The sequence below is a fragment of the Acomys russatus genome, chromosome 8, assembly GCF_903995435.1.
Source record: "Acomys russatus chromosome 8, mAcoRus1.1, whole genome shotgun sequence".
Classification (NCBI taxonomy): domain Eukaryota; kingdom Metazoa; phylum Chordata; class Mammalia; order Rodentia; family Muridae; genus Acomys; species Acomys russatus.
In genome coordinates this window covers 70,846,334-70,867,646 of record NC_067144.1, presented here as the reverse complement: position 1 = coordinate 70,867,646, position 21,313 = coordinate 70,846,334, and the positions used below count along the sequence as shown (strand labels likewise).

Sequence of the window (21,313 nt, the reverse complement as noted above, 5' to 3'; positions counted from 1 at the left end):
ATGGACCAGAAGGCATGTCCAAGCAGTAGGCTTCTTTTGTTTTGTTTTGCTTGTTCAGCACATGGCAACTATTCTTTCCATACTCTGTTTTGCTGGGTTCCGACAACCACTGGTTGTCTGAGGTCCAGGGCAATGACCTTTGACCTCATTTTATAAACACAGCCAACGCTGGGTTGGTGACTGACACCCAGACACATACACTATCAGTGAAAGGATGGTGAGACCAGAATCTAAGGCCTCCTACCAGGAAGCCTTTGTGCCCATCTCTCTATGGCTCCACACACCAGGTGGCATTAGGTTGGGCCAGGAATCCAGAGATGTCACCAGACTCTCAGGCACTTCATCTCCCCTACCAAAGCAAGGAGTGCCAAGGGGACTGTCCTGGCACACATGATGGCCCTCAGGCACCAGGGCCCAGGGTCCTAGCTCTATTGGTGTCACAGAGGTCTTTTCACCACAGATCACTAGGGAAACCAGGAATGCTAAACACATGAGAGGTATCTGCAATGAAGGAGACAAAATACCTGAATTTACCCAGAAAGCCGGGAGTAGGTGTTGCTGACAGACTTGTGACCGGCTGCTATCTGTGGAGGCAGACCTCACCTGAATCCCCAAACACTAATCCTACTCTCCCTCTGCAGACCTTTATCTTTAGGGCGCAGTCAACAGACCATCCCAAGGGGAGATGCCACATGTTCTCCACAGCCTGCTGACAGCTATGCTGTCTCAGTCAGGGACCACAGCAGATCCTAGGCCCTGTAGCTGTAGACACATGATCACGGTCACAGGTACTTTGTAAGGAGTTCCTATGTAGTCACACCTTAAGCTGTACTAAGTGGAGTGATTGTTTCCTGGAAACCTGGAAAGGAATGCCTGTTGCCTGGAAACTTCCCCCAGGTTCTACTGTGTTTAAATAAGCTAACAATAAAGCACCTGGCATCAGACTCCCGAAGTTTGATCTAGCCTAAGTCAGCCTAAACTGAGTTTTCATTCTCACCTCTGCAGATCATTTCCCTGCCTGCCACGGCACCATCGGGGCCACCACAGCCGCCTGCAGGGACCCTTCATAGCTCCTTTAGCTTAGACTTGGTTTGAGCCTTCAAGTTACTTCATAGTTTTGAACGGCTTCTGAACATACCAGAGGTAAATGGAGAAGGAAAGGTTATGGAGCTCATCCCATTTCTTTTGTTTACTATCTGTGGTGCTAGGAATGGAGACCGGAGCCTTGAGCACGCCAGGCCTAAGCTACATCTGCAGCCCATCTGCTCCCTGTGTGAACGTGCACACGCGCACACACACCTGCGCATGCCCAGAGGAAGGAGGGAGCTGGCTGCCCTGCTCTGTCACTCTCTGCCCTATTTCTGTGAGGGAGGGCCTCTCACTGAACCTAGAGCTAATTTGACACTTAGCGAGCCCCGGTGGTCTTCCTGTTTCTGCCCCCAGCTGTGGCACAGGAGCCCGTAGCTATGCTTGGTTTTTTTATGTGGGTGATGATTTGAACTAGGGCTCAATCTTGTGCAGCAAGCATTCTTACAGATCGGCTCTTCACCCTGTATATCATCCTTAAAAAAACAATAAATCCTCTTATGGTTATGGATGCTTTATCTACATTTATGTATATGCACCACGTGAGTGCCTGGTACCCTTGGAGGCAAAAGGGCATTCATTGGATCCCCTGGAACTACAGTCACAAACTGTTGTGGGCAACTGTGTGAGTGCTGGGAATCAAACCTGAGTCCTCTGCACGAGCGGCCAGTGCTCTTGTCCCTCGTCTCACGCCTTTTAAGGAACTGTTCAGGAAGTCCTAGTATGCTCAAACTTGACTGGCCAGACTTAGTTACAAGGAGACCTGGAATACCACGGCTACATAAAACTCAGAATTAAGCCAAGGGGAGATGATTTGGCATGGGCATTTAAGGGAGGAGGGAGAAAATGTGTTGGTGTGGGCTTTTATGATTTTGGACAAGCGGCCTGCTCTATTCTTTGACGTTATCAGTCATGCACTCACAGACCATTCCAGTACCTTCTACACGGTTGAGAATGTTTGGGTCAGGATAACCATAAAAAGGAGGCAAGGATGCTTCAGGAAGCCAGGGCTCGGCAACAGAGCAGCCCCTAAGGCTCAGCAGGACGTGGGGCATTGCTGCAGAACATCTGGAAGAGTACAGAGAGAGGGGGGAGAAAGTTCTAAGTGGCGGGAGGAGGCAGGTCCACCCAGGCATACGTATACTAGCCCAAGGCTTGCCTAGTGTGAAGACAGAGGCTATTGCTTTTGGATTAAGCTCCTGGCCTTGGTCAACTCAGACCAGGATAAAGGTCTTGAGTGTGCTGCAGCAGGATATGGGTGCATACGCTTCTAGCTTCCCATGTGTCTTAATTTACTAGCAATAAACTCTGATGCTATGCCAGCTATTTAATTAGCTACAATGTGCCAAGTACTCTGATTTTCCTTGTGGGATGGCCACTGGTAAATATATTCATCCAACCTTAACACTAATATTAACTCTCAGATCACATCTCTCTCTGTGTCTCTGTCTCTGGTGTGTGTATATACATATATATATATATATATATATATATATATATATATATATATATATATATATATATATATATATAATGTATGTATACACACACACACACACACACACACACACACACACACACACACACACACACATATCCAGGCTACAGAATGGCAACACAGGGGCAGAAAGATGCCACAGAGCAGATGCCTCACCAAAGGAAAAGACAGGGACTTGACAGACCCTGGGTATGGGGCAGGAGGTTCAAACCACAAACCTCCTACTTCTCTCCTCTAGGCCCTTAAACGGCATGGACCTGACAGCTGCAGACTTCTTCCATAGCTGGAGCCGCAAGCAAGCTCCCATAAAGAAGCTAGTCCCTCACCGTGGTGGAGAGAGCCTGGCCCACATGGGCCATGTACATACTTCTGGCAGCAGAGAGTGGGGCCCCCACGGTCATGCCTGAACACCTCCCATCACTGTAGCCTGGGGCTTGGCACTACATCTGCCAGGGAACAAAACTCAGGGAACACTAACAGGATGAAGCCAGGGTGAGTGAGGGGCAGTACCATGGAGGCTAGGCGCATGGGAAGCCACAGGAGCACATCTGTGCTTCCTCCATGGAACCAGCAAGGGCGCTGTGGTCTCTGCCTCCGAAATCAGTGTAGGAAGCCACTTACTCTTTCCCCCTAAGGTCACCATGAGGGACAGACTAGTGTCATCACATGGGTGCATGATGGGAAGGGGTGGGGGGGGGGGCTGCTAACCACTGTGTGCAGTCTGACCCGTGGAGACCAGGTGTTCTCTGGCGTGGTGACTTGTGTCTCTGGCCATTTCCTCCGCCAATGCCTCTCTTCCTTTGTGCATCTCAGGCTTTGCCAGCTTAGCCAAGAAGGTAGGTCAGAGATGCCAGTGAGAGAAACAGGTGTCTGCATAAGGAAGGCTGGGGACCTCTGGTGGGGAGAGCGCAGTTTGTGTTAGTGCGCTAACATCTTAAAAGTGGCGGGCTGAGGTCCAGCTGGCTGTGGGCAGCACCATCCCGTCGGCCTAAGGACTCTTCCAGCCACAGCTCGCAAACCAACTACTTAAAATACAACTACAGATCCTTAGGCTCATTTACATATGCAGAGCAATGGCACCAATGGGTGATTGGTCATCTCCCTCTAGTGGCAGTAGAGTGCATTTGCACAGTAAAGGGAAACAAAAGCTCCACAGTTCCCTGGAAAGCACTGGGTGTGGCCAGTGGCTAAGCCCAACCCCTGGTAGCCATTTGTTCTGCAAAGCCAAGAGATAAACCTTAGATCCCAAGGCTCAGGGAGGTGTGCAGGTCAGGCAGACTTGGACCTCTCTGTCTTGGATACAGGAGGAATGTGGATGAGTGAGTGGGAGGAGGTGGTATGCAGGGCCGAGGCCAGGGTATGCAGGGTATGCAGGGCTGAGGCCAGGGTATGCAGGGCTGAGGCCAGGCACCGGTGCTTGGAGCTGGCTGTGGAATGTGAGTAGCAGATAGAGGTCTGAAAGGGGGTGGGTCCCCTAGCAGGATGCGGGGAGGCCCTGCCTGAGGACAGTATGCCTCTGGTCCAGGGTCAGGTGTGAGCTCCATCTAGGCAGAGCCACAGAATCCAAAACCATGGACCCTGCTCATCTGTACCCCAGGTTAGCCCCAGGCCAGGCAGAGAGGAGGTGTGGGCTAGCTCCCAGGCAAAGGCACTCCTGCAGGGTGGGGAGTTTCAGGGAACAACCCCTTTTGTCTGTTTTGACATCTGTCCCCTGTGAGCTGAGGGCTATGTGAACCTTTCCTGACTTCTACAGTGGTTAGGACCACCATAGTAAAAATGTAAAAATATGCAGTTCTCTTACTGCTCATGTTTTATTCCAGGGGGCCAGAGTGGCAGACACGGTACACTTCCCTGCAAACCTCCTATGTGGCACCTGCAGTGGGACCCGGCACTTCCCAGCACAGCAGGGCTAGCTCCTGCTTCCTAACTCGCCATCCACCCAACCTTGAGTTGGGAGAATAAAGCCTCTAAATAGGCTTCAGTCTCTCAGGTGCTGAGTGAAGGAGCTCACCATTTTTCCTCTCAGATGGGAAAGTGTTGGACTAGTCAGGAAGTCACTATGTAGAACGGGCTAGCCTCGAACCATCGGCAATCCTCCTCCCTCAACCTCCCCAGGGCTAGGATTACAGGTGTGAGGAGTTACTGTGACGTTCCATGGCTTCCGCCCTACAATCCCTCCCAGGCCTGCCCAGGGTCCAGCTCTCTTGGTTCTGTCAATAGACAAGCACACAGCTTCCTTGATGGTACACATGGTCACCATGGAAACAAGCTACACATGGAGGAGTATGGTGGTGAGTGGGGACCATCCCCTACAGCGGTGTCATCGCTGACCTTGGCATGCATGCACACGCCACCAAGACTTGCTATCACAACTCAACAACCAGCTTGAGGCAGAGAGAAGAGGGCTTGAAAAAGTCCTTATAACCTGTGATGGGAAAGGGGGAGGGAGGGGGGAGGGAAGGGGGAGGGAAGGGGAGGGGTGGGGGGAGGGGGGAGGGAAGGGGAGGGGTAGGGGGAGGGGGGAGGGAAGGGGAGGGGTAGGGGTAGGGGGGAGGGAGGGGGGGAGGGAGGGATAGATAAAGAGAATGCAGACAGCCTTTTTTAGAAATGTATTTCAGTAAACAAAATACCGGTTCTTCTAAAAACATATAAAACCACATAGGTAATCATTTAATCTAAAGGTCTAGGCCGGAAGTGCATCCTTTGACATCCAGTAACTGCCAGGTGGGTCTTCTCTCTTCTCTGCTGGAGTCCACCCCAGCTGACATTTAAGTAGAGAAATCTAGGAAGGAAAGGGGACCACAGCAATGAAGGAGGTGCTGGGTAAATCAGCACAGTGCTTTGCATGCTGGGCATGAGCTGGGCGTGAGCTGGGCATGGGCTGGGCATGATCTGGGCATGGGCTGAGCACGATCTGGGCATGATCTGGGCATGAGCTTTCAGGCTTCAGCAGAAGCCATTTAGCCAAATCTACTAGTCACTGCACTTGGTCAACATGGCTTGCTTTCTTTAAAAGCAGGCTCCGGACAAGCTGCTAGCCTCAGAGAAAGGCTAGCTCCCAATCGGTTCTACATGGAGGTATGCATACCCAGGAGCGGCAATGGCTCAAGTGGGACATAACGGGCACTGATGACTCACACAGGGTCTTCCCATCCTCTGGGAAGACCTGGGCTGACAGGAATCAGCCGTAACAAAAGTCTAAACAGCAGTTCAACCCATGACACCCACCCAGGCACTTTAAACTGCTAATCGCCCTTCCCTTCCAACCAGCAAGGAGCCCAACCACTGCCTGGTTACTTTTGTGTTTCAACAAAAAAGACAAATTTAAGAAGTCAAGAGTCCACAGCGGTAACCTGGCAAAGTCTCCACTCTCTGAGAACCAGAGTGTGGCAGATGGCAGTGCTCCTGTGGTCTCGTTTTTTTTTTGTACACTTGGGAGGTGACACAGCTTGGGGGTGAGTAGGGTGGTCCAGTTCCCAGCTTTGTTCCCCACTGTTCTTTCAGGGGTGATGTCACCTTTGGGAAGTGTCAGGAGGGCTGAGGGATGCAGCCCTGCATGAAAAGCTCGGTGAAGTGCCCAGCCCTCAGTGACCCCTCGGTGCCCCAGTCACTAAGAAACCCTGTTTTACTCCCAACAGCCAGAGGTAAGCCTGCTTGCAGAAGCTTGGTATCAGGTGAGCAGCGCTGTCAAACCAGAGGGGGTTCCTGTTGAGATTTCTGAGGCTGCTACCACCGCAGTGGAGGTACCTCAGAGCTGCAGCCTCCCCACAGTTCCCAAGGCAACCCGGAGCTAAGCAGACTGTGCAACAATCGCCTGGTGGATTTTCAAAGGATGGACTGCCCAGCCTGAACCGTGGACATGGTGGCCTTCCTGAGGCTGGGGCCTGTGTGCTGCACTCTTAATAAGGAACCCAGGAATTCATGCAGCCACGGATAGAACTCTGATCTCCCGCTGCATGCTGGAATCAGAAGCTAGAATCTAGAATCCCTGTTCACCATATTCGAATCCTGATATTGAGAGGCTCTGTGTCCAGGTTGATAAGTAAAAGAGACAAATTTGAACACAAGAGTCAATGATCAGGGTACATCTGTGGCAAGGACTTAAGAACAGGCCCCATAGCTAAGTGTGGTGGTGCACGCCTTTAATCCCAGCACTCAGGAGGTAGAGGCAGGCAGATCTCTGTGAGTTCGAGGCCAGGCTGGTCTACAAAGCGAGTCCAGGACAGCTAAGGCTATACAGAGAAACCCTGTCCTGGAAAAAAAAAACAAAAAAAAAACCAAAACCAAAAAACAAACAAAAAAACTAAAAACAAGCCCCCAGGTTGTCTCTGACTCTCTTGCCTGTGGATTCCTTTACCCTAGCTGGGCTGCCTTGTCTGGCCTCAGTGGGAGAGGATGCACTTTGTCCTGCTGTGACTTGAGGTATCAGGGTGGGTTGGTACTCATGGGGGGCCCTCCCTTTCTCATAAGGGGAGGGGAAATGAGAGGAAGGGGGGGGCTGTAAACAGGATGCAAAATGAATAAACAAATACATTAATGGGATAAAAATAATGGCCCCAGGACTCTTAAGTCCTGGCCTCTCCATGCATGCTCCAGAGCCCCCACCCTACCCCATGCACACTGAGAGGCTCCATGCGCCAGCAATGCACAAGCGGCATGCCTGGGGTGGAGCTGTCCGGAGGAGTCGGCAAGGAACACTGAGGCGTAAAAGTCACCCATGCAGGAACGGCCTGGGAATACAGGGAGTGCACTGGGGAAGGGATGAGGGCTATGAACAGACTGGGGACAGATTATTTTGCCAACAGGGCGTCAGACCCCACCCTGAAAATAACAGGCTCCTTAATCTGATCTAAGTCTCCATTTCCCCCCCGTCAGGCGTGTCGGCAGACTCAGGCACCATTGCTTGCATTTCTCACTACACGGGCTTCTCTGAAGAACGCGTCTGCAGCTGAAGTCGGGGTTCTGAGCCACCCCCCTCCCATTAAGCAGCACAACAGGCTTGGAGCAAATGGTCTGCAGCAGGGGGTGGGGTGGGAGTAGAGGTATGGGGGTGGGGGGGGTTAGAGGTCGTGGGTGTGGGGTGGGAGTAGGGTATGGGTGTGGGGGTAGGGTAGATGGTGGGGTGGGAGTAGAGGTATGGGGGTGGGGGGGTAGAGGTATGGGGGTGGGGGGGTAGAGGTATGGGGGTGGGGGTTAGAGGTATGGGGGTGGGGGGTAGAGGTATTGGGGTGGGGGGTAGAGGTATGGGGTGGGGGGTAGAGGTATGGGGGTGGGGGGTGGGGGGTAGAGGTATGGGGGTGGGGTGGGAGTAGAGGTATGGGGGTGGGGGGGTAGGGAGTGGCAGAGGGCAGGGCTTTGTGCCGCATCTGTGGGGCTCACGTGCCCTCTCAGGGCTCTTCAGACAAGGATGCAGAGACGTCAGGCCACCCCACCCCTTGGCTGGGCACTGGGGCCCTCTGGACAGGTTCTGTTTGCAAGGCCCAGTACCTGTGATGCCCCTTCAGCTCTCCTTCTTCTCCACCCGCCTCTTTTGAGCGAGCAGCTTTGCCTCCAGGCTTTTCTTTTGGTAGAGCTTCACGGCCGCAAAGGCCAGGCAGAGGATCAGGGTCTTTGCCGCCAAGATGTACAGCAGCAGGGGCACGTGTTCCAGAACCTCGAGGGAGAAAGACACAGGCTGATTGCTCTAGCACTGACTGGGTCTGCACACCTACAGTGTTCCAAGCTAGGTGCTGTAACCACACTGGTGTCCCGCTTAGCTTAACTGACAGCTTGACACAACCTACAGTCTGAGAGGAAAGCCTACATTAGACGAGTTGCCTAGACCAGAGCAGCTGCGGGTGTGTCCGTAGGGGATGGTCCTGATTATTAGATGATTAGGAAGGCCAAACCTACTGTGGGCCGCACCATTCCCAGGTAGGCAGCCCTGGGCTAGTAAACTAGCCTAAGGGGCCAGAGAGATGGCGGAGGTTGGAATGGAACCAGACTCTGCCTCCTGATTCCAATTTATAAGCATCTATGCCCCTCCAATTGTATCTACCTCCTTTGTGATTCACCTTGGTTGTGGTGGAGTGCTGGTTGCTATGTACTGGAGAATCTCTGCACCCTAAGAGCCTTCTGTGGATGGTCTCTTGTTGGTACGTCAACCCTATGACAGGGACAGACAATCCTGACTGAATAGACGAGAAATGTAGCGATGGGGGACTGGAGAAATGGCTCAGAGGTTAAAAGCACTTACTGCTCTTCCGGAGGTCCTGAGCTCAATTCCCAGCAGCCACATGGTGCCTCAAAGCCATCTATAATGTAATCTGATGCCCTCTTCTGGCATGCAGGTGTGCGTGCAGGTAGAGCACTGTATACATTACACACACACACACACACACACACACACACACACATACACACTAACTGGTGAGGAGGAGTTGGACCCACACCCACTGCTGAGGTCCGACTCCCCATCACTGTGTGTGCTGGTAACACCTATCTCGTCCTCCCACTAGAGTCAGTTTTACGATAAGGTCATGCAGTTAGCCACAACTCAACTGAGTTCGACACCTTAGAAACTATTTAACCACTGGGAATGGATCTCTGAGGAAGTTGCCCTGTGATAGAGCAATAAAGTGAATGCCATGGGCGAGGAAGAAGATAAATACTCAAATTGCTTAATTTAACTAAGACAGTAACTATGTCCACTTTCAGCCACTAAGTCACCTACAGTAAGGATCACAGAGCTTAGGAGCGCGGCAAGATCGCTATGGCGACAGTACAAAGGACAGTGGTGACCGTTACCATGGTAACAGGGCAGGCTCAGGCTGCTGATGTGGTTCCTCTTCAGCTCTGTTGGCTAATACCCCCCCCTGCGCGCGTGCACGCGCGCGCGCACGCGCGCGCACACACACACACACACACACACACACACTCCCACAAAGCCCTCAGACTTCTTTCCTGAAGTTTATATTCCAAGGTGAAGGCTGGACTCCGAGCTCACAAACTAGCTGTGTGACTGTGTCACTGCCACATGAACCTCCCTGCATTTCCCAGGCTGCTCTGGGAAGGATTGTCTCAGCCTTACGGACACACCCTGTGGTTCTAGTAAGGTGGAGCCCACAGCCCCCCATGGCACAAGCCCCAGAGAGCTTTAGTAAGGGCAGGAGTGCGTTATACTAACTCCAACAGGAAGTTAGAAAACAAGCTGAAAGGGAAGTACAGACAACAGAAAACAGGTTAAGCGGTTTCATTATTTTCTTTTTAGAGTTTTCAGGGGGCGGGGGAAGGAGGGCAATGCCAGCAGAGGGCAGGGCATAGGCCTCTTCCTGCCCTGTCCAGGGGACTGGCTTCAGCTGGCCTCAATTTCCCTCTGATGTCCTTTATCTTTCATCTTTCAAAATATGCAGACCTGTAAGGGGGAAGTGACTACTGCGGGGCTGGGTGATGAACTCTGTGCTTGTGCTTGTGTGTGTGTGTGTGTGCTGTGTGTGTGTGTTGCGGGTGCTGGTGCACTTGCTTCTGCAGGCAGAAGGGTGGTTTTTTTTTTCACTCTTCACTGAACATGGAGCTCAGCTCACTATTTTGGCTGGACTAGTGGGCCAGCAAGCCCCTAGGATCTGTCTCTCTCTCTCTCTCTCTCTCTCTCTCTCTCTCTCTCTCTCTCTCTCTCTCTCTCTCCCTCCCTCCCTCCCTCCCTTCTTCCTTCCCTGTGTAGTCAAGGCTAGCCCTTAGCTCCTGGCCCTTCTGATGTCCCTCCCACCTACTGGGACTGCAGGTGTGGAGCAGCCTGGCTAAGCGGCTGATCTTTTAACCAACCTCCACCTTACCTCCAGAGTGCCAAGACATTTAAACCAATGAATCCTGTCCTTTCCTTCTGAGACTGCTGTGCTCACAGCCTGGGGTGTGGACAGCCGGCAGGCTAGCTCTATCTGCCCTCAACCTCTGTTCCAACAGCTGAAGCTAACATTCTATAGGACTCTTTTGAATTTATTTCCCAATCAGTTCAACTTGCGCTCCAATGTGTAATTTATGGCTTTTTAATTTTTTTTTAATGTGGTTTCCATGAAAACTGAGTTGAATTCTTGGAGAGACTCAAGTGTGGCTAGGAAAAAAAAAAAACCCAATGCTCTTGGCAAAGCAACTATAAGAGACTATTGAGGAGGGCTGTGCACACTGGAAATGCTGTAAACTCTTCATCTATTGACTTCATCTCAGGCTTGTGCATGGAAGTTCTAATGGCCATCTGGAGGCTGCAGTCTGAGATTAGGTACAGTGTGATCAGATGCTAACGGGGTCCTCTCCTGGGATGTGCCACAGACAGCAGAAACATACCTGCTATGTCGACTTTAAAGAAACAAAAATGTGAAATTCTGAGTGAAGCTTTAAAGGCTGGGGGATTTTTTTTTTTTTCTTGAAGAGTGGGAGAGGTCTGAAGTCAGGGGAGGCACACTCAAAGAAAGGACCAGTTTTCCTCCTGGTTTGGAGAACAAATGTAAATTTATGTTTTAACTTGAAATATTAAATGTGACTATATTTTGTCTACTTTATTAAAAAAAAAAAATCTCCACTTGCACCAGGCTCCAGAGAACAGTTCTAAACCCATGGTAACACAGACAGTCCTGGTTAACTCAGAAAAATCACAAAACAAAAGAAAAAGACATGGGTGTGAGAAAGGAGCTTATAGGGAGAAAGGGAAATTGACAAGAGTGAAAAGAGGCAAAAGGCTGGGAGTGAGGCTCATCAGAGCATCACGCTTAAAGAGCTGGCTGGAGAACAGATGTAGTTTCTATCTTGGTTTTTTTTTTTTTTTTTTTTTTAAGATTTATATATTATTTATACAGTATTCAGCTCAGGTGTTCCACCACTATGACAGGCATCACATGTGGAAAGAAAAGAGAAAAAAAAAAAAAAAGAAAAGAAAGCTGTAAACTTGAAAACCACTCTCACCTTCCAGTTCATGGTGGGTGGGCTGTGAGCTCACTTATCAATGCAGCCGCTAGACACAAGCATGGGAGGCCCAGGAGCTGGAAGGTCTCACCTGGGGAAGGAGAGGGGAGAAAAGGCAGGTCAGTGCAGAGTGTCCAGGGCAGAGCACATCTGGAAGCCATGTGTTTGATGGAGCGTGTGAACAGAGAGCAGGCGCTGCCGAGGCAGGTCAAGGTGGCCGAGAGCTCTTCCTTGTGGCTCTCCGCAGCTCCCCGCACTGGGCTGTTCCTGACACATCTGTTCCCACCTGATTCCCGCACTCATAAATGGTCCCCACCATTCTCCTGATGGGGAGACAAGCTAGCAAGGGGATGAAGGGCCTTCTGAGCATTAACTGTGCTCATCCTGGCTTTAAAAAAAAAAATTATCTAGCCAGGTGGTGGTAGCGCACGCCTTTAATCTCAGCACTGGGGAGAGGCAGAGGCAGGCGGATCCATGTGAGTTTGAGGCCAGCCTGGTCTACAAAGTGAGTCCAGGACAGCCATGGCTACACAGGGGAACCCTGTCTCAAAAAACAAAACAAAAAAACAACAAAGAACAAACAAACAAAAATTATCTTGGAAGCTGGGCACGGTGGTGCACACCTTTAATCCCAGCACTTGGGAGGCAGAGGCAGGTGGATCTTTGTGAGTTCAAGCCCAGCCTGGTCTACAAAGAGTTCCAGGACAGCCAAGGCTACACAGAGAAACCCTGCATCTAAAAACAAAAACAAAACAAACAAAAATTATCTGGAGAGGAAGAATAAATGAGAAAGCAAAAAGCTATCCTAAGAAAACGGCTAATTTGTACATAAAATTCTTTCTAAAGAGGAAAGGAGGATGTGAGTGACAGTGTAGGGACAGTCAGAGCATCATTATCCTGTGGCACCTGTCATTACCAGCAGAGCACTTGAGATGTGCAATCAAGAGGCCGCAAACTGTGACCACAGACCAGATGGGCCCCACTAATTCTGAAGCGTGACTTTACGGCAAGTTACTGACAACTTGACTCTGCGTGCTCGTTTGTGCTAGCGTGCTCAGAGGAACCAAGCCAACTGCGTGCTCGTTTGTGCTAGCGTGCTCAGAGGAACCAAGCCAACTAGTTTGTCTTTCACTGCCTTTACTTCAAAGGGGAAAGAAATGTGGCTTATTTCTTTGCACACGGCTCTCCTGGGTGTCATGGGAACCTGAAGCCTCTGTCCCAAGCAGTGTCTCCAGGTTCTTGGCATTTTATTTAAAAAACAAAACAAAACAAAACAAAAAAACGAGATAGAAAGGTGATGAGTGCTTTTGTTCAGAAGCAAAGATGTAGTACAGGCCAGATACTCTACGAGGGGCCAATGGCTTCTTGAGCTGGAATGGACCAGAGCATCTAGTTACTGTCCGTGGCTTCTTGGGGGTCTCGAAGGGAGTGGGGGCTGATCGCTAGGGGGGAGGTGTAGGTGTCCTTTTGGTTCTAATTGATAAGCTTCAGTTACGTTAGCTTTAGTTCACATCCTTTCCCATGGTGCATTTGATTCTAACCTTATATGCTCCCAATTAGGCATAGCCAGAGGAAGGCAAATAACCTCTCCCCTAAATGTTCGTTTTGAGGTCATAGTTTGCCTTACTGTGCATGCACCCCAAACCAGTGTATGTTGGACCTGGCTGTGTTCCCTAGTCTCAGATATGCCTGATCACCAAAGAGGTGTTACTGAGGGTTTCTAAAGAGCTATGCTTTGGAGTGTCTTTAAGCCTTTGTTTAAAGAGGTGTCCGTGCAGCTCCGTGGGGGTGGCGGGGACAGGGTAATATGGGATCCCAGCTGGCAATGTTGGGAACGCAGTACGTGTAGCACAAGCCAAGCAGACGCCCAGGCTCCCCTTCTCTTGACTATCTATCTTACACTCAGTCAGTCAGGTCCAGAGCTTTAGCCTCAGCGAGTCACCTTGATACAGAGAGCGAGCTTCTCTTCCTGTGAACTTAAGAGCAGAATTAGAAAAGCAACGAGAAGCTTCACAGGCCTTTGGAATGGACTTCCTTTAAGTAAAACCTCATGGGAGATGGTTTAGGAAAAAAAAATTCAATTACAAAAGTATCTAATATATAAAATTCGATCTACTCAAGGTTCCAGAACTTTGAAAACCGGCTGGCGATTGGCACAAGATAACCTAGTTTTTCCCCTTGACTTGTGCAAAGTCAGATAAACCAATAAACATTATCATGTAAAGCTCTATTTAAATGTGATAGCAGTTGCTGAAGGTGCCCACTGCCTTCATTTGTTCGCCTTTATGTGGCCGCAGGTTCTTTGCATATGACAACCTACTGCTAGAATTTATACTTTGATTTTCAGTCTGGTAACCTTAGGGATTAGCCATGCTGTATATGAAACCAAGATATTTACATCCTTTTCCATTTTATTTTTTATAATTCTTGAGTTGTATGAATATTATATAGTAGATGATTTGTTTCCCACAAATTATCTATGTGAATTGATACATACAGGACACTGGCTCCCAAGGTCAAGGAAAACAAATAGATCCAAGAAGCTTACAAGGGGAAATACATGCCCTAGAACATCCAGGGGTTTGGAAGTCTGGCAAACAGATTACACTCAGAAGCAATGTGACCTTGGCCAGGGTGCTTGGCCTCTCAAAGCCTCCTCCATCCGTGGATTGCCCTTTAGAAGTTGGCCAGTTACCACAAAGAACCATGAATAACACACAGAAAGCACCAAGTCAATGCCAAGCACTGTTGTTTTGAAATTATCTCTCCTTTGCTAGTGGTCCTGCCAGATAACAAACAGCAATGGGGCAGGATGTAGTCAGTACAAGAGAGCCAGAGATGGGGTAAAAAGTAAGGGCCAGGAGAAAGAGGTCAGAACTCTACTCAGGGGGTAGCAGCATGGCGCACGGCTTGGGAAAGCCATTAGCCTCTTACATGTACTGCAGGGTCCAAAGAGTGAGTCTCACACTCTGGAATTCTCCAATCTCTCTGATGTCACAGAACCTAATGGCAAAAAGACTGGCAACTAGAGGGTTAAAAGGTAAGGTCCCTAAAGAGGAAACAGAGGGCTGCAGGTGTGTAGCTCAGCCAGAGTGCTGAGTGTTCAACCCAAGTAACTCACAGACCAGGGGTGGTGGTGTATGCCTGTTATCCTAGCACTTGGGAGGTGGAGGTCGGAGAATGGGGGGAGTTCAAGGTCATCCAAGGCTATAGAGAGAGTTCGAAGCCAATCTCAGATACAGGGTATCCTGCCAAAGGAGGAGAAAAAGAGGAAGAAAAAAAGAGGGAAAGGAGGAGAGGAGGAGAGGACGAGAGAAGGAGAGGAAGAGGAGGAGGAGGAGGAGGAGGAGGAGGAGGAGGAGGAGGAGGAGGAAATCTGGAGTCATAGAGCCTGTGAGGTGAATAGAAGGGAAGCAAACAACCCTGATCAGCGCTGCTCGTTTTCACCCACTGCTCTATATTACACGCACCAAAGTAGACGTTTTCATGGCGGCTTGCAAGCCTTCTGCAAAGGAGACGACCAAGAAAGCTAAATATAGCAGTGAGCTGACTGCTCTGATATCAGGTACTCCTGATGCGGTTCAGGAACCAAAGTCAGCTGGCGGCAGCAGAGGGAAGAGGTAAAACCGCCAAGGGGGCGGGACAGACGGAGGACTTTAAAATACAAGAAAGGCAGGGAGCCATCCAGGCTTAGCTTAACCCTCAACTGACAGCCACAGCAAAATGGCTTGGATAAAACTGCTGGTAGTTTTGATCTTTATTGCAAAGTATCCCGGCTACCCCGCCCCCTTTGACAGGTTTTATTCTAGAAACAAAAATGGTATTCACTCATTTTGATTATGCCAATTTAAAAAACATGGGCAATATACTGGCCACAAGCTCCCTTTGCTGCTTGGCAAGGTTAACAAAGCCAAGGCTGTACCTATCTCAGCATATGCCCACTCACTCCAGCCCCTCATCACCTGAGCAGCTTGTGTGGCTTCTCTGACGCTGTTTTGCCCCGTCTCTCCTCCTTCCACTCCAGTTCCTTACGCAAACCCTTTAAAGTACGGGTAGGTACAGGTCGTAGAACCCTTGGGCCTCACTGAACACGGCACAGACCTTAGTTTTCAAGAAATCCAGACCCACATTATCTGGGTGGCCCAGACTCTAAATTTCAATGCTTTGGAAATCCTCTGAGACCCAGAGCTATGATGCAACTCTCGCTGAAACGGCATACCTCATTTGGGCAACTTTTGGCGCCCAAGTGCCTATGCAATCTGGGGGCACTACAGGACCAAATGGGGCTTTGCTATTCCTGGATAACTTGGGAGTGTCCAGGCGGTATCGGTGCCTACTCCACTAAGAGGAGAGTTAGAGGGCCGGGGTTATCATCGCTCCCTTCCTGCGTCCCCAGAGCAAGACGCCCAGAATATTAGGGTTCCCATGCGCTGCATGGCAGCGGACAGCGAGTGTCATCTGGGGAGAAGTACGAACTCGGGGTGACGGAGGGATCCCCAGTCCCCCAAAAAGTCAATCACACACTTACAACTCAAGGCGATAGGGCCTCCTCGCCTGGTGCTCTCAAACCACGACTCCCACAATCCCGTCGGGGAAACTACATGTCCCAAAATGCACCGCTCCCCACGCAAACGTCGTCGTAAAGGTCACAGCATGACGCGCAGGCGCAGTGGCTCTAAGCTGTCCCCAGAAGCGCTGCTGAGCATCCCTTCAGGGCTCAGGGAACTGGTTGGTCCAAGCGCAGGCCCTATGGGCATCAGGCCAGTGGCTCAAGGTTCTGATTGTAGAAATCCAAATAGGAGCCTGAGGGTGATCCACAGGTGTGATGCGGCCTGGGGGCCCTTCTTTTACTTCTGGTGCGTCCACATCTTCAGCTGTTTTCACTGAAAGTTGATTGGCGCTTCTCTGCAGCTGAGGACCATGGGTCTTCAGTTTTTTTGTTTTGTTTTGGTTTTTCCCGGTTTAGCATTCCTCTACGGGGACAATGAATGCATCGGCCGTTGGCATAACTGAAAGATGCCCTTGCGTTAGGTTCCCCAAATCTTTTCTAACTAGTGGCTCTTGAAAGCATGCCGGGTGGGGAAGGTGCAGACAGAGCTGTGGAGAGGGAAAGTTCTCACTCCCGACCTCAACCCCTCCTCTTGTGGAGGGGGAAGCCGATGCGGGCGCTGCCATTAATTGCAGTGGCAAGGTGGCTACTTGGACCCAAGAAATCTAGTTTCAGATCTCACTATGCCTCTTTGTGGAGAGAAAGTGGAAGATGTTAGCGTGCAAAGGGAAACCAGACCTGGCTGTGCCAACAAGAGATGGTTTGGTTTGGTGTGTTTCAGAGAAATTAACAAGCATACCTTCGCTCTAAGCACTCCGAGGCTATCATTTACTTTAACTCTGTGACGGCTATACTGTAACACTTCATAGGTGATGAGCTGGAAACACAAAGAATTTTTTTTTTCCCCAGAGGTTTAAACCAGCACGTGCCTGAACCAGGGCTCACCATAGGTTGTGAAAGCAGAACCAGCCCAGCCCCTACACCTGCTCTGTTTGAGCTAGTGTGGAATCTGCATTTCTAGAGAGGTGTGAGCAACTAGCAGGCCAAGCAGAACGAACTCTAAAGGGGGAGCGGATAGAGCTAAACAGCGTCTCAGTTGGCATTTTCTTAAGAAAAGCCTCCCTTGGGTGGAAGTTGATACTGGAGGGGAAAGCTGGGGTGAATGGGTCAGCACCTGGACACCCATCGTGCCTGTCCAGTGTGTTAGTTACCCGCGTTGCTAACACAACATAATACTCCCCAAAAGCAACTTAGGGAGGAAGCGTTTGTCTGGGCAACCTGATGGAGTCCACAGCCCGTCCACAGTCCACAGTCGGTCCACAGCTGGGGAAACAGAGTGGTAGAGGCTTATGTTTCTCTTTTGTTCCATCAGGGATCCCAGCCCAGGCAAAAGAGCAGCCCATTGAGAGTGTGTCTTTGCACGCTGTTTTAAACCAATCTAGATATTTCCCACGGACATGTCCAGAGGCTTGTCTGCTATGGGAGTCAAGATACTGCCAAGATGACCACATGACCACTGCTTAAAGATGTGGCATTTCTCCAGTTCCCCCTAAGTAAAGTTGGCTGATTGCTGGCTGTGTTATAATTCTACTTTCCAGTAATGATGATAAAATATGCTTGATAATATAAGCCTGGATTTAGCCACCAATATGTTTTCCTGAGTAACAGATGAACCAAGTGGAAACTTAATGATCTCTCTCTCTCTCTCTCTCTCTCTCTCTCTCTCTCTCTCTCTCTCTCTCTCTCTCTGTGTGTGTGTGTGTGTGTGTGTGTGTGAGTGTGAGTGTGATGTGTGAGTGTGATGTCCTTGGGATCTGTGCTCTATGCTCTGAAGGAGAAACAAACTTCCCCATATATGACTTAGACCTGCTAGGTACAATACCCAGAACGGTCTTAATGGTTTCATTTCAGAGATATTTCTAGATGCTAGAAGAATTATTCTTGCAGGGTTTCAGTGTTTGTGTTTCTAAGAGACATTTTTAGATGGTAGGGGAATTCTTCCTCAGAGGGAAAGAAAAAGGACTTCTAATGGCAAGCTTTCTCATTGCTCTAAGAGAGGCTGGACTGTACAGTCAGTTCCCTTGGTCAGGGTTTCATTTTTCTGCTGTTAGGAAAAAAAAAAAATTGCCAGGATGGCCAAGGCTAACACAGAGAGACTCTGTCTTGAATAAAAATAAAAATAAAAAAAGGAAAAAAAAAATGATGCTTGTTCAAGTGTCTTGGGATATGAAGGTTGATGACATAATTTATACCAAGAATATACAGTATTTACTGGCCAAGCTTGGGGCCACTCAGGAAGAAGCCTCAGGGGGCCTTGACTAGAGACGGATAAAAAAAGAAAAGTCGTTACCAGGGTAGAAACCCTGGCTGGACACAGCCCCAGGATGGTGCTTCTAGGTCTGGCCTGTCCAGCGTGGCTGTGTCAATGTGCAACAGAGTTTGAGGCTTCTGGTCTGAGGGAGGGAGCTACTCCCAGCACTTCTGCTCTTGGAATATGAATGACTTTCTCTAACACGAAATATGGTAGCAAAGTGCAAAGATGCTGGTAGGAAGCAGATATTTTATGTATGTTATATCTTCTTTTATAACTCAAAAGAGACAAACATTGTAGTCGGCTTTAGGGTTTGTGGCCACCAAAACTCATGTGAAAACTTGGCCCCAATACCTTGAGACGTGGAGGGGGCATTTAAGAGGTATCTCCCCCACCCCACCCCCGAAGAAATGCACTGCCTTTTGTGGAGGGAGTTTTACTCTCAATGAACGGGCTGGATTAACTACCCTGAGAACACATGGCTAAAGTGAGTTTGTGCCCGGTGTTTGGTCTCTTCTACATGGCCCAGCTTGGCTTTCCTCTTTCTGCCTTCACCAGGAACCTCAGCTGCTGGTACCCGTGCTCTCAGACTCCCGAGTGCTACAACCACAAACTCAAGGAAACCTCTAGGAATTATCTGGTCAAGCACTGTCTTATGGAAACAGGAATGGTCTTCTTTGACTCTTGTCTTTATAGTCCAAGGCCTGAGAGCCCCCTCACAACTGCTGTGCCCTGGCCATGGCAGAGGAAGACATGGGGTATAAAGTGGATGAGGCTAAGGACCTACATGTCTCTCACTTGTCCTGGGCGTGCTACTTTCAGCTATTATGGCCCCACTTTCATGTCTCTGCTCTGCGTGTGTCCACTTCCTGCTGAGCTCACTTAAGACTTGCTCACACTCCAGTGCACAGCTGACTCCCCTCCCCGCAGTGAGTGACCCCGCCCCTAGCCACACTCCCTCATGTGAACTTGGACAGCTCAAGAGATCTCACTGTCCTCTCACTCCCAGGTCCCAGGCCAGTAATCCATGTAGATAAATGTCACGAAGTTATTTAATGAAGGGAAACATTTCATTGTGATATATTGCAGTTTTCTCATCTCTAGGTGAAATGGCACAGGGTGACCTCCAAAATGCCCTTTAGCCCTGGTATGATGATGCCATGTCGTCTATGGGGCAAAATATCCATTTTATTTTGTAAGGATAGATTAGATTGCATGTACACATATAACTCGGCATTTTGACGCATACTCACATTATGGAATGACTAACCTATCATCTCAAATAGCTGTCATTTTGTCATAAAGACATTCAGTTTTCAGTTTTTAAGAACAAAAAGCGTTATTGACCTTGAATTACAATGGATCTAGAATGGCTTGGAACCTCAGCTAGCTCCTCCCACCTTAGCCTCCTGAAGGTTGTGGTTAGGGGTGTGCACCACAGGCCCCATTAAATTGTGTAACCTTTGACCAACATCTCTATAGCACGCCCCCCCCCCCACGAAGGTGCAAAGAATTAAGCAGCCACTGCCTAGCTTGCAGCAAGCATCTGGTGGCATGCTCTGTAGCTCCACTCTTGCCAGACATGTGTGAAAATAAGCTGTTGTAAATAGGGTCTAAAATTAAGTAAAAAGTATGAAGTTTAGGAAGAAATGCCATACTTTTTTTTTAAAAGAAAAGAACGATTAAAGTTTACATTTCTGTTTAAAAAAAAAATTAAAAATAAGCTTGTTTGCACTGGGTGGTTCTTGAATATTTGATGCCTTAGGTGTGGATTATTTGTTCCTTCAGTGTTTGTTCTGTCCAGACTGCCAAGTCAGCTAAACACCAGGAAAACAGTGGATGCAAAATAACCCCACACTCTGTCCATTTATCACCTAGACTCTGTGCCATGAATCGCTAAGTGAGTGCTCGCCTGTCCAGCAAGCCCACAATAGATTTAAAGCCTAGCTACTGAATAACACGTTTGACTTAGTTGTGAATTGAATTTGTACGTTCAAACTAATATTTCATGAGAGAGAAGGTGGAAGGATGTGTAAATCTCTGCTCTCTATCCCCACTGGCCCCTGCCCAGGGCTTTGGCTTCATGCTTGCCTCAGTTCTCGGGATTGAATGGATTTAAATGACATTTACATTGCATTGAAGTGAAAAAAGAGATCCTCTGCACAGAGTGTCACCCCAACAGGCTCTGGCAAACCAGAGATAGGAATGTTACCTGTGCAACTGGCACAGAGGAACTGGCTTTCTTCTGAGTAAGGACAAGTGGGGCTGTGGGGTGGCAGAAGTGCCCCTTCCTAGCTGGGTGGACCCCCATTCTTTATCAGGGTGACACTGGGAACCCTGTCACCCCCGCGTTCTCATGGATGGTGGCCTTGGATTCTTCCAGATGCAGGATCTGATTCTTGTACTTCTCCTGCCAGTCCTCCACGATGTACTGGTGGTACGGGTCCTGGGAGTGCTCCCGCCGCTTGGACTTCACTGTGCTCACCAGGATGGCCACCACGATGAAGGAGAACATGCCTATCATCACCATGAGGTACAGGATGACATAGTAGAAGTTCTCGGCATCGACTTTGGCCTGGAGCGCCTGTTCCTCTGCCGTCGTGTTCCTCCTCCAGTTGTCCATATAAGTAATAAAGATCTTCTTGAAGACATCCTCCAGTGTCTGTGTCAAGTTGGCTAGTGTAGTCATAGTTCTCCCTTGCTGTAATTAAAGGATAATGCAGACAGTAAGGTTAAAGCCCTTCCTCAATTGGCTACCTCAGGGAGGGAGGGAGAGAGGGAGAGAGAGAGGGAGGGAGGGACAGAGGGAGAGAAGGAGGGAAGGACGGAGGAAGGGAGGGAAGGATGGAAGGACGGAGGGAGGGAGGGACAGAGGGAAGGAGATGGAGAGAGGGAGGGAAGGAGGGAAGGATGGAGGGAGGGAGGGACAGAGGGAAGG

The 21,313-nt window shown here is 49.5% G+C and overlaps 2 protein-coding genes across 2 annotated transcripts; both read right to left on the bottom strand.

Moving 5' to 3' along the window:
* Nucleotides 1-8,083: 8,083 nt before the first annotated feature.
* Nucleotides 8,084-11,583, bottom strand: Smim11 (small integral membrane protein 11). The gene is made up of 2 exons (XM_051150498.1): nucleotides 11,516-11,583; nucleotides 8,084-8,237 (listed from the first exon to the last, which is right to left on the bottom strand). The coding sequence occupies exons 1-2, from the start codon at nucleotides 11,525-11,527 to the stop codon at nucleotides 8,085-8,087; spliced, it is 165 nt and encodes a 54-aa protein (XP_051006455.1). The 5' UTR covers nucleotides 11,528-11,583; the 3' UTR covers nucleotide 8,084.
* Nucleotides 11,584-20,604: 9,021 nt separating this feature from the next.
* Kcne2 (potassium voltage-gated channel subfamily E regulatory subunit 2) lies at nucleotides 20,605-21,064 on the bottom strand. Its single transcript, XM_051150497.1, has one exon. The coding sequence runs from the start codon at nucleotides 21,062-21,064 to the stop codon at nucleotides 20,693-20,695; it is 372 nt and encodes a 123-aa protein (XP_051006454.1). The 3' UTR covers nucleotides 20,605-20,692.
* Nucleotides 21,065-21,313: the final 249 nt, after the last annotated feature.

What these genes read in the sequence shown, in the direction of transcription:
- Kcne2 (XM_051150497.1), bottom strand. Translation starts at nt 21,064, where the DNA reads ATGACTACACTAGCCAACTTGACACAGACACTGGAGGATGTCTTCAAG.